Source organism: Chrysochloris asiatica, unplaced genomic scaffold (genome assembly GCF_000296735.1).
Source record: "Chrysochloris asiatica unplaced genomic scaffold, ChrAsi1.0 scaffold00031, whole genome shotgun sequence".
Lineage (NCBI taxonomy): Eukaryota > Metazoa > Chordata > Mammalia > Afrosoricida > Chrysochloridae > Chrysochloris > Chrysochloris asiatica.
The window spans coordinates 19,957,974-19,970,968 of record NW_006408549.1 but is presented as its reverse complement, the minus strand read 5'-3'; the positions used below and the strand labels follow the sequence as shown (position 1 = coordinate 19,970,968).

Genomic DNA, 12,995 nt, shown 5'->3' with positions numbered 1-12,995 from the left:
TAGAACATCAGCGAAGTCAGTGCTTTGGATTTACACTGAAGAAAAACATTACAACTGTACACCATTTCATAGGTTTTAATTTCTTACTTTACCTCACATGTCATCTTTAAGTTATAGGAAAATTAAGGTAAAACTTTTCTTTCCAATACATACTTATCAAATTATAATGATGCACTGTGATTTTTTTTTTTTTTTGGTGTCCTGGTATAGTGCTGTAGGATAAATATATTGGACTGCTAACTGCAAGGTTGGAGGTTCAAACTACCAGCCAATCCTTAGAAACTCTATATAGAGTCACTGAGTCAGAACTGACTTGACATTATTTAATAATAACACATGATTTATTTTGCTACTTCTCTTTGCAAAGAAACTTTTATACAGTGCATGGCTTAATTTGCAAATCCAACTTCATTTACATAGCGTTATAAGAAAATTTTCAACTCCATTCCATATATAAAATGTTATGTAAATACTTCAACTCTATATTTATATTTTTATATAAATAAAAGTTTTATTTGATTGATTTATTATTAAACAGCTAAGCTCTTTCTAAGCTTTTTCTATGCATTTATATTTTACATAAATGTAATCATAGTGTGTGTGTGTGTATATGTATATATAAATTTTGTTCTCTTCTTTTAGACTTATTTCATAAATTTAGTTCTGTAATTGTTAGAGAGGTTGACAATTGTGCCTCTTCTTGTGCGACTTAGTTAAGTTGAATTCTCAGGTAGCATCCTTGTATTTTTATATAAAACTTAAATTCTTTTTGTAGAAGGTCAGCAAAAACCAAAAGAAATGTTCCATAAGAGATATTGACACAGTAGCAACAACAATAAACTCAAATATACCAAGATGGTGCAGGATTGCAACGTTGAGTTGTTCTATAAAATCACTATGAGTTCAAGACAACAGCCAGCTACATATTATGGGTATTCTTAACTAATCTTTTACACTAAAACTTGTTATCGGTGATATTGTTGGTGTCCCATGCATGTACCCTAGGTCCACCCAGAGATGTTGCATCTGTCAGAGTTTTCTCCAATGTCAGGCTCAATCCCTGGTTGTCCACAGCATTAATTCTCTCTTCACAAACCCTTTACTAGCTTAACTCCCTTTTCTGTTTTTCTTATTTTCACTGTCCTTCCTGGATCACTTTCAAAATAAACTAAATAAAATTGTCATGGAGTTGATTCTAACTCAAGATGACCCCAAGTGTTATAAAGTGGAACTGTGCTCCATAGGAATTTCTAAACTAATCTTAATAGTAGCAGAGTATTAGATATTTTTTTGCAGTTTGTTGGGTGGGTTTGAACCACTGGTCTTTCAGTTCACCGCCAAGTGCAAATCATTTGTACCACCCAATGACTTCAAAATAAACTGTTTGTACCTAAATTATTGTCTTGAGATCTGCTTTTGTGGAAACCCAAACTAAGACAATTTAAAGGTACACAAATCCTCTCAGAACTCCCTTCTCCTCAGTACTTGAGGTACAATGCTTACCAGCTTGGGGATTACCTTCAGGTGAAGTTATGCCTCCTTCTACTGGTTTTCTCTTCCAGAGCGCTGTTCTTTGATGCATCCTTTTCACTGGGTTATGTAGCTGCGCATCAGCATACTCACTTATGACAGGAGCTCGGAGCAGTTTGCGTCTTGTACTAAAAAAAAAAAGAGAGAGAGAAAGGCTTATGAGGGGATACATAAAGGAGTGAAATTAAGTATTAACTGTCCTTTAATAATGTGATTGAATAGAATGATTCAGATGTTAGGTTTGATGGAAATAATGTTGTTGGAATACAGATTTGACATTGAAAAATTAGCAAATGGCCATTTCTTACCATATTAAATCTCAATGTCTGTGATTCTGCCATTAGATTATATCAATCGAAGGGGGAAAAAAAAAGCTATAGTTGGTGTAGTAGGCAGAATTCTAGTGGTCCCCAAGATTTCTTGTACATGCTTTGTGTAATCCTGGGGACTGTGAATCTGATGGCTATTATTTCCACATTTTTAGCTGCTGTTGAGTTGCCCTGATCCATGAGTCCATGCACAACAGAATGGAATGCTGCCCACTCCTGAGTCATCTCCATGGTTAGTTGTGGACTGGATTGTTATGATCCAAAGAATTTTCACTGATTGAAATTTTGGAAGTAGATTGCCAGATCTTTCCTCCTAGTCTGGTTTAGTGTGGAAGCTCTGCTGAAACCTCTTCAGCATTATAACAACATTTAAGCCTTCACTGCAAGACATGGTGGCTGTGCATGAATTGATTTCTACTACTGAACCACCACTGCCCTCTACTTCCATTATTAGTTTTCCATGGGGCAGAGTTAACTCACAGATATGCAGATTTTCTAGGTGGGCCTCATGTAATCACAATGAGCCTTTAAAAAGTATAGATTAGCTACAGTTGGTGACGGAGGAGGTGATTAGAGAGATTTCAAGCACAAGGGGGTTGACTTGAGAGATACTATGCATTTCCAGCTTCAAACAAGAAGTGGACCATGTGACAAGAACAATATAAAGTTTCTAGAACTTGAGAGTAATACTCAGCTTGCAGTCAACAAAGGAATAGGGATTTCAGTTGTCCAGCTACAAGGAACTGAATTCTACCAGCAATCTGAATAAGCTTGGAAGTGATTTTTTTTCTCAGAGATTCCAGATAAGACCCGAGCCTGGTTGACATCTTAGTTTGACCCTTTGAGGTCTCTACCAGAGCTGCAGGATCAGCACTGGACTTCAAACTACAAGGTCAGCAGTTCAAACCCACCAGTCGCTCGTTGGAAACCCTATACAGGTCACTACAACTTAACAACAGCAGCAGAGAACTCAGCGTTAGTCCATGCAGACTTGATCTACAGAACTGTGAGTTAATCAATGAATGTTGACTTAGATGCTAAATTGGTGGTAATTTTTTAGCACAGCAATAGAAAATGACTATAACTTTTGAGCTTTAGTGGACTTGGCTTTTTAGAAAAGTTTTTAGAAAACAGACTCGTGCAGTTTATAGAGTGAACACTAGCATGCTTTCTAAAATGCTGAGTTTCTTCACAGGTTTTCCTCATAGCTCTTATTCTCTGCCTTCCCTCTTTGGTTTCTCAAGTATACATAGGCCCGTGTGGCCTCCATTCACATTCATAGCTGCCCTGTCCATTTCACTTTCAAACTGGAGTCCATGAAATTACATGGAACTGGGTAAACTGTGGATCCCATTTAAATGAAACCCTAGTCTGACCCTCCTTCCATTCACCCCACATGCATATTGTTGTTGTTGTTAAATGCCATCAAGTCACTCCCAACTCATAGTGATCCTCCATTGGGTTTCTGAGGAGCAAGCTGGTGGGTTTGAACTGCTGACCTTGTTGATAGATTTCCAATTATTGTCTTTGTCTCTTACCTTATAATAATTATATACTTTATGCCACTTCCAAAGGTCAAAGTCTTGTGTCTGCATAAAGATTCTTCAGGTGTGCCGTATTAAGATATTTACATGCCTACTTAAGAATGGTGAAGACTGAGTTTCAGTGAACAAAAAGTCTAATATATCTTAAAAATACAGAGATAGGTAGACGCTAGTTCTACAAAATTAGGAAAGCTTTTTCTGATTAGGAAATGTCACATATGTCATTTCACTAGTTATTTCTTGAAATCTTACTTTGTCTATCCATCTATCAAACATTCATAAATTACTACTTTTAGGCACCAAGAATACAAAGATGAATTAAACAGAGACTAGATTAGTGGTTACGAATCGGGCTGTGAACCTTAAGGTCAGCGGTTTGAAACTACCAGCCGCTCCGCGGGAGGAAGATGAAGCTTTCTACTCTCATAAGGATTTACACCCTCGGAAACCCTGTACAGGGTCGCTATGGGTCGGAACTGACTCGACGGCACTTATCAACAACAACAGCCTTATGAAGGAGTCCTCGTGTTGCATTGTAGGATAAGAACAGAGTTGCTAACTGCAAGGTCAGTGGTTCAAACCCACTAACTATTTCTAGGAAACCCTACACAAGGTCACAGTGAGTTGGAACTGATTTGACGTCACTTAACAACAACAGCAAAGCCCTATGACTGCTCATAGTTTAATGGGAGAGGTAAGATTTAAATAAATAACCAGTAAAAATCAATAAAGATAGTACAAAGTGCTGTGCCTAGACTGAACTTGTCTGGGGATATGAAGGAAGCACTTCATAGACTTTGAAGTCTTAAAGGTTTAGCATGCCTATAACAGAAATGGAAGAAGGGCCTTTCAGTTCTTGAGAGCTATATACTCAGTGATATGAAAGAATGTGACATATTCTGGGAACAGCAAGTATTTTGGTATGACTGGAAAATAATGTGTGCATGGACGATGCCAGTAGTGGGATGGGGTCTGGAAAGGTAAGCGAGCCCAGGTCATGATGGGTCCTAATATGACTCACTTAGGCATTGAATACTGACCTGTAGGCTCTGGGAAGCCAATACAGAGTATAAAGCAACTGAAGGGTCTGAGCAGATAGATTGGTGTCTTACAAGCGCTAGCAGTAGTGAGAGGAGATGTAGAAGAGGATACATTGTAAAGCATGAATACAAAGAAAGAAGTCCTTCCAATAGGTTAGACTTGCTCTGATGAAGGAAATAGAGAATTAAAGAAACATTTTATAGACATATGCACAGAATTTGGTTATCTTTCTGCAGCTTTTGTATAAATTCAAATAAGAAATCAGAAGAATATTTTCCAAGTTTTTATGAGAAGAGAATTGGTTCATAAAGATGCCATAAATATAAATAGAAATTTAGAAAGTAAATGTATCTATGTTTTGGGTACATGGAAAAGATGAGTTCTTTTTTTGTGTGTGTTCAATTCAAGGTGGTTATAGGATCTTTTGTGAAAGGATCTTGTTTGTGATATTCACGATACATTCAGTCCTATCTTTCTGGTGCCAGGATCTTGTTGGTCATCAGTGTATAAAAGATATTTGAAGTGACATTATCTAAGATTGTGAAGTTCTCAAGATGAAAACCTATGCCTTATCTTTATGGTACAAAGCTTAGGGCAAGGTACATTTCTAATAAATGCTTACTGAATAAATAAACTTACCAGTTCTAACCTTTTATTTGACCTTATTTGATATGCCTCAATGCTCTTAAAAAAATGTATGAGTTCAGGGCTATTGGATCATTAACTGGAAAGTCAGAATAGTCAAACTGTCAAGATGGGTAATTCAAGCCTTAGGGCATATGGTTTTCTTTTCCTAAATGTCTATAAGTCCATGACTTGATCATACTAGCAATTACTGTGTAAACCAACCTCTTGGTTAAAATGTTGAAAATAACATTAGAGCTCATACAAGTATTTCAGATATGTACATACATACATTTATGTATGTTACTTACTATAAAATTTTTGTTTATATTATCTAGATAATGACATGTTAGTCTATGTGATAGTTTAGGCTTTGTGTCAACTTGGCTTGGCCAGTATTCTAAGTGGTTGAACAGTTAAGATGTATTTATCACTTCATGATGATTTCTAATATGATGCAATCAACCCCATGATGTGATCAGTTGTAATTATTTTATGTATTGTAAATACTCACACAACCTTGGAAACCCTTTACAGGGTCACTATGAGTAGGAACTGACTCCACAGCACATAACCTCCACCACCATGATGTTAATGCAACCACTCATCTGTCAATATGTGGTACTGTGGTGGCATGCATGTTGCCATGGTGCGGAAGCTATGCCACTGGGTTTTTAAATACCAGCAGATTAATCCATGGTGGATAGGTTTCCAGATTACAACAAACTAGAAGGACTAATTTTGATTGGCTAGCCACAGAAAACCTTATGAATAACAGTGGAACATTGTCAGCTATAGTATCAGAAGATTAAATCATTATGAATAGCAGCAGAACATTGTCAGATATAGTGCTGGAAGATGAGCCCCTCAGGTTGGAAATCACTCAAAATATGGCTGGGTAAGCGCTACCTCCTCAAAATAAAGTTGACCATAATAACTTGGATGGAGCCAAGCTTTTGGCATCTTCATTTGTTAATGGGGCATGACTCAAAATGAGGAGAAATTCTTGCACATATCCATTAATAATTGGAACATGAAATATATGAAGTGTGAATCTAGGAAAATTGGAGGTTGTCAAAAATGAAATGGAAAGCATTAAGATCGATATCCTAGGCATTAGTGAGCTGAAATGAACTGGTATTGGTCATTCTTAATCTGATAATCATATGGTTTACTATGATGGGAATGACATATTCAAAACAAATGGCATCACATTCACTGTCAAAAAGAACATTTCATATATATCTTGAAGTACGTTGCTGTCTGTGAGAGGATAATAAAAGGAAGGCCAGTTAATGTCACCATAATTTAAATTTATCACTATAATTTAAATTTATGTACCCACCATTAAAGTTGGTGATGATGATATTGAAGGATTCTACCAATTTCTTCCTGGTGTGGTACTATAGGATAATGTGCTGGACCACAAGGTCTGTTTGAACCACAAGGTTGGCGGTTCAAGCCTCACCAGCCACTCCTTGGAAATTCTATACAGGGTCACAATGAGTTGGAACCGACTCGAAGATACTTAACAACAAGCCAATTTCTTCAGTTTAAAATGAATCAAACATGCAGTCAAGATGCATTGGTAACTACTGGTGACTGGAATTCAAAGGTTGGGAACAAAAAGGAAGGATCATTTGTTGGAAAAGATGGCTTTGGTAATAGAAATCATGCTGGTGATTTCATGATAGGATTTTGCAAGACCAATGACTTATTCATTGCAAATATCTTTTGAAACAACATAAAATCAATAATAGACATGGCCCTCACCTGAGGGAATAAACAGGAATGAAATTGATTGTATCTGTTGAAAGAGATGGTAGAAAAACTTAATATCATCAGCCAAAACACAGCCAGTTCAGAACACATAAGAATATTCAGGTAGAAGCTGAAGAAAAATACAAGTTCATGACAGTTAAATACAACCCTGAATACATCCCACCTGAATTTAGGGACCATCTCAAGAACAGATTGATGCATTAGGCACTGATGACAAAAGACCAGAAGTGTTGTGGGAGGACATTAAGAATGCCATAATGGAAGAAAGCAAAAGGATATTAAAAAGACAGTAAAGAAAAAAAACCACACCAAACTGGATGTCAGAAGAAACTCTGAAACTTGCTCTTGAGCATAGAGAATCTAAAGCAGATGGAAGAAATAAGAAAGTAAAACAGCTCAACAGAAAATTTCAAAGGGCATCTCAAGACAATGACGTTATTATAATGAAATGTGCAAAGACCTGGAGTCAAATGGAAAGAAATGAAGGAAAAATTTAAGCCTTAACTTGAAATGTTGAAGGATTCTATGGACAAAATATTGAATGATGCAGAAAGCATCAAAAGAAGATATAGGAATACACAGAGTCACTGTATCAAAGAGAAATTGCCTACCACTTTTAGTAGTGGCATATGATAAAGAACCCATGGTACTGAAGGAAGAAGTTCAGGCTGCACTGAAGACATTGACAAAAAGCAAGTCTCCAGGAATTGATTGAATGCAAACTGAAATCTTTGAACAAACTGATGCAGCGCTGGAGATGCTCACTCTTCTATGACAATAAATTAGGAAGACAGCTATATGGCCAATTGATTGTAAGAGATCCATATTTGTGCCCATTGCAAAGAAAGGAGATACAATGGACTATGGAAAGAATGGAACAATATCATTAATATAATATGCAAGTAAACTTTTGCTGAAGATAATCCAAAAATGTTTGCAATAGTACATCAACAGGGAATTCTCAGAAATTCATGCTGGATTCAAAAGAGGAGGTGGAACTAGGGATATCACTGCTGAAATCAGATGGAACTTGGTTGAAAGCAAAGAATACTAGAAAGACATCTAGTTATGCTTTATTGACTATGCAAGGGCTTTCAACTGTTTGGATCACTTTGTGAAGAATGGTATTCAAGAACCTTAATTGTGTTCATGAGGAACCTGTACATAGACCAAGAGGCAGTTGGTGGAATAGAAAAATGGGATATTGAATGGTTTAAAATCAGGAAAGGTGTGTGCCAGGGTTGTATCCTTTCACCATACTTATTCAGTCTGTATGCTGAGTTTATATTAAGAGGAATGTGGCATCAGGATTGGAGGAAGTTAATTAATAATCTGTGGAAGTTCATTAACAACCTGTGCACAGATGATACAACCTTGCTTGTTGTAAGTGGTGAGGACTTAAAATACTGATGAAGATCAAAGACTACAACCTTCAGTTTGGCTTGCACCTCAGTGCAAAGAAACCATTAAATAACCATAAATGGAGAAAAGATTGAAATTGTTAAAAACTTCGTTTTACTTGGATCCACAATCAACAGTCATTGAAGCAGCAGTCAAGAAATCAAATGACATATTGCTTTAATCAAATCTACTGCAAAGATCTCTTTACACTGTTAAGAGCAAAGATGTCAGTTTGAAGACTAACATGTGCCTAACCAAAGACATGGTATTTTCGATAGCCATATATGTGTGTGAAATTTGGAAAATGAATAAGGAATTCCATAGAAGAAGTGATATGTTTGACTTAGGTGATAGAGAAGAATATTAAATGGCTCATAGATTCACAGAAGAACAAACAAATCTGTATTGGAAGAAGTTTCTTAGAACTGAGGATGGTGAAACTTTTTCTCTCATACTTTGTACATGTTATCAGGAGGACCATGCTTGATAAAGTTGAAGGTAGTGAAAAAGAGGAAGACCCCCAACGAGATGGATTGACACAGTGGCATCAGCAGTAGAAACATAAGAATTGTGAGGGTGGTATAGCACCAGGGTGTGTTTTGTTCTGTTGTGCATAGTGTCACTATGAGTTAGAACCAATTTGATGGCCTCTAACAACCCATGATGTTGACTGGCTGCAATGTACAGGATTAAGTTGTATCTTGAGTCTTTTGAGATATAAAGGGAGAGAGAAGTGAGCAGAGGAGGAGGGACTTATAACACCAAGAAAGAAGACTGGGGAGTGAAGTGTGTCTTTGGACTTAGGGTTCCTGAATCACTTAGATCTAGGGAAAGATTGATGATAAAATGCATGGAGATCTCCAGGGCATGCTGGACCTACAGATGGTGAAAGGAGAGAAATAATTTTCTCCAGAGCTGGTGCTCTAAACTTGGCCTTCTACCCTCCCAAACTGTGAGAAAGTGAATTTCTGTTTGTTGCAATACTCTGCTTATGGCATTTTTGTTAGTGTAACTAAGTAACTAAGACAGTCTACTTAATCTTTTTTTTTCCCCCTCTCAGCTTCTTTTCAAGTATAAATCTTGCCCTTTCCTACAGCCTACATATAAATAAGCTATGAAAGCATTTTTTAAAACCCAAATATGTCTATTTAATTAAATAATTTCAACTAGCTGGAAATGAAAGAATGTTTGGTTCTGTAAGGAGTCCTTAAGTTCCATTTGCCTAGAATGTGAATTTACCTAGAAAAAAATGAATGGAGAGCAACTGAACATGGACTCAATTTCTTTAAAATGTATTTGGGAGCTGAGATGGTAGTTAGAAAATATAACTTGCCCACACCCTTTTTTCTTCTTCTTCCTTTTTTTTTTTTTTTACTTTTTATTGTGAATTGAGTCAAGGTTTACAGAGCAGACCATCAGTTTTACATTCAACAATGCATAATACATTTTGTTTCATCTTACTGATTACAATCCCCTCAATGTAACATCTCCTATACCATTTCCTCCCTGTATTTCCTGTTTCCAATACTCCTTGCTTCCTAACTTTTTAGAAATTTGTCCTTGGTTAATTACTTTCATCTTGATCTCAAATTGTTGATTATTCTAATGTGTGCATACCTTACTAGTGTTATTGTTTCTCTTATCTATTGTTGTTAAGTGCTGTTGAGTCAGTTCCGACCCATAGCGACCCTGTATAGGGTTTCCAAGGAGCAGCTGGTGAGCTTGAACCACAATTCAAGTGGCTTTGCAGTCTGGCGCATTAACCCCCCAGCACCACATGTGTCTATTGATTGACTGAAAATTCAGCTACAAGGGTGAACTGATTTCCAAACCTGAAGTGTGATTAAAAGTTATAATGCCCGGTGTTTCTTCATGGTCTGACAGATAAGGCTGGTCTTTTTTTGTTTTTTGTTTTTAAATGATTTTGAGTTTTGTTCAACATTTTTCTCTTTTCAGGACCTTATAATGTGATCTCTTTCAGAGCAGTTGGTAGTGGTAACTGAGCAGTCTCTAATTCTAGCCTCAGGGTCATGTAGACTGATGTTTGAGGGGTCCATTAGTTGTGTATTAAAAAAGCAAAGATGTCACCTCGAGGACTAAGATATACCTGACCTAAGTAATGGTATTTCAATTGCCTTTATGCATGCCATGTCTTAACAATGGGTAATAAAAACCAAAGAAGAATTGATGCCTTTTAATTATCGTTTGGCAAAGAATATTGAAAATACAATAGACTTCCAAATGAACAAGCAAATCTCTCTTGAAAGAATCTGTCTTAAGCCAGATGTTCTCTTAAGAAATGAGAATGGAAAGACTTTGTCTCACTCTCTTTGGACATGTTATCAGGAGAGACCAGTCCCTGGAAAAGCATATCATGCTTGGTAAAGTAGAGGTTCAGTAAAAATAAGAAGACACCCAATGAGATGGACTGACAAAGTTGCTGGAACAATGGGCTCAAACAGCAACAATTGTAAAGATGTTGCAGAGCCAGAAAGTGCTTCATTATGTTGTATTGAGGGTTGCAGAATCAGAACCAACTGGATGGTACCTAACAATAGCAAGAAGAATTATTCCTCATAATTTCTTAATGAAAAATTTAGTACATATCATTAATATAAGGGAGTTTCCAAAAATTGAGTTACAAGATAATGGAAGATTTTCACAAACTTTTTGCTAAACAACATAAAATAAAATTTATTGGATAGTTATCTTGACATGGATGAAACTTTTATACTTGGCTTATTTACCTTTGAAGAATAGTGATGGGAACAACATTTATTTTTTAAAAGTAGATGAAAAAGAATGGATTGTATTAGAGCAGCATTTCTCATTTCTTTAAATTCCATCAGACTTAGAGACAAAATATTATAAAGTGAACATTGTCCCTTTGATCCCATTCTGCATTCCAGGATAATGAGTCATAGTAAAATTTGAATTGGGGAGATGTAGGCCTATGGGTCGGAACCGACTCGACGGCACACAACAACAACAACAACAACAACAGGCCTTTGTTTTGCAAAAATGGGAGAGGGCCATGGTGAAAGGGGAAGTAGTAAAGAAAAACTTGTAGTTTGCCAGTGTGTATTCAGGAAGATCAACTTTATGAAACAATACATATGTAAAATTAGGATCTGGAAATGGATTATTTCATAACTATTTGTTTATTAGAACTCTTGAAAGGTTTTATTGTACACCCAAGGATACGTGTTCCCTAGTTTAATTATTTTAGGATAACATGAAGGTGTAACTAATTTTAATGGGGTGGTAGAATGGGTGGGTGGTGGTCACAGAGGAAGTGATATTTGAGTCTTGAAGGATAAATGGAACTTTGCTATTTTAAATGAAAAGTATTGAAGACAAAGAATCAGACTGAGAAAAGGTGTGACTCCCTTACAGAGGGTATGAGACTTCACTGGCTTCCAAAATTACAGCTCAAACATTTTATCATAGCATCCCAAATAACAGTAATTTGGCTTGAAAGGTTGATTGAGCCCATTGGGAATGACTGCAGAATTTTAGACAAAATAGAAATATTATTAATTATGTGTTTCTGCAAAATAATTGAAAAAAGAAATGTGTTGTGAAAGAAGGATGGCTTGAAGAAGGGAGAGAGTTAGAATGGGTCGGTTCATATAACATGATGGAATGCTAAGTTTTGCCATTATAATGAAATGAATTGTGTCCTCCCCAAAGTTAGACCTTCCCAGAAACTAAGAATGTGACCTTATTTGGAAACAGGAATTAAAGTAGGCCTTAATTACAATAACTGGTTTCCTTATAATGAGGCCATGTAAAGACTCAGAGGAGATACTTAGGAAGAACACTATGAGACATTGGAGGCAGGGATAGAGTGACTATATCTATACACCAAGAACCATCACAGGCTAGAAGATTGGTTTGGGACAGATTCTTCCTCAGGCCTCTAGAAGGAAGCAATCTTTCAAACCTCTTGGTTTCAGACTTCTGTCTTCCAGGACTATTAGTTATTTTGTTATCCAGTTTGCTGTTATTTGTTATGGCATCCCTTGGAAACTAATACAGTCAGCAAAGTAGATTCTCATGATACTGTAGGAGTGAATCAAATGGAGGCATACATTTTAGAGATAATAGAAGTCCATTCATTTTTTGTTATTGTTGGGTTCCACTGAGTCAATTCTGACTTCTAACAACCTCATGTGATATAGTACAACTGCCCCATTGGGTTTTCTTCTGTATTTGAGCATAAACTCCAAACATTTGCTTTGCAAAAGGCTAAGGTTTACAGTGGCAGCTCTAACTCCTTTGTGAATCTTGATATCAATTCAGCTTTTACTGAGTTCATTCTGAATTTAACTGGCAATGTAAAAAGATTTGCTCTCAGGTAGTGTTTGAAAGTAGATTATGACTCCCTTAGCTAACTCAGGGAGGGGTAGTCTCACTTTTAGGACGTGCCTGGGCATGCCCTTAATAGAAATTGGGATACTGGGGCCACATGATCATGAGTCATATCCTGAACAAGGTGGTGGTGGTGGTGATGGTGGGGCCTGGAGCCAATTTTGTAAGATTTTAAAATCTGCAACAGTGTATGTATTCCAACAATTGTTCCTTTATCACTTTCATAGTTAAATCTGCTACAGTCATGAATTGATTTCTTTTGTTTTCTATATTCTATAATTAGCCACATGGCCATGAATTCCTTGATCACTCTTATGGCATCATGCTGATGCTTTCCTCATCTGGATGATTTGTCCTTGTATCATTTTTA

The 12,995-nt window shown here is 36.6% G+C and overlaps 1 protein-coding gene across 1 annotated transcript in view; it reads right to left on the bottom strand.

Annotated features, from left to right (window-relative positions):
* The window catches only part of CNGB3 (cyclic nucleotide gated channel beta 3), a 166,898-nt gene that overhangs the window by 119,151 nt on the left and 34,752 nt on the right, over positions 1-12,995 (bottom strand). The window contains 1 exon segment of the mRNA XM_006878357.1: positions 1,504-1,658. Coding sequence (XP_006878419.1) covers positions 1,504-1,658 — 155 coding nt within the window.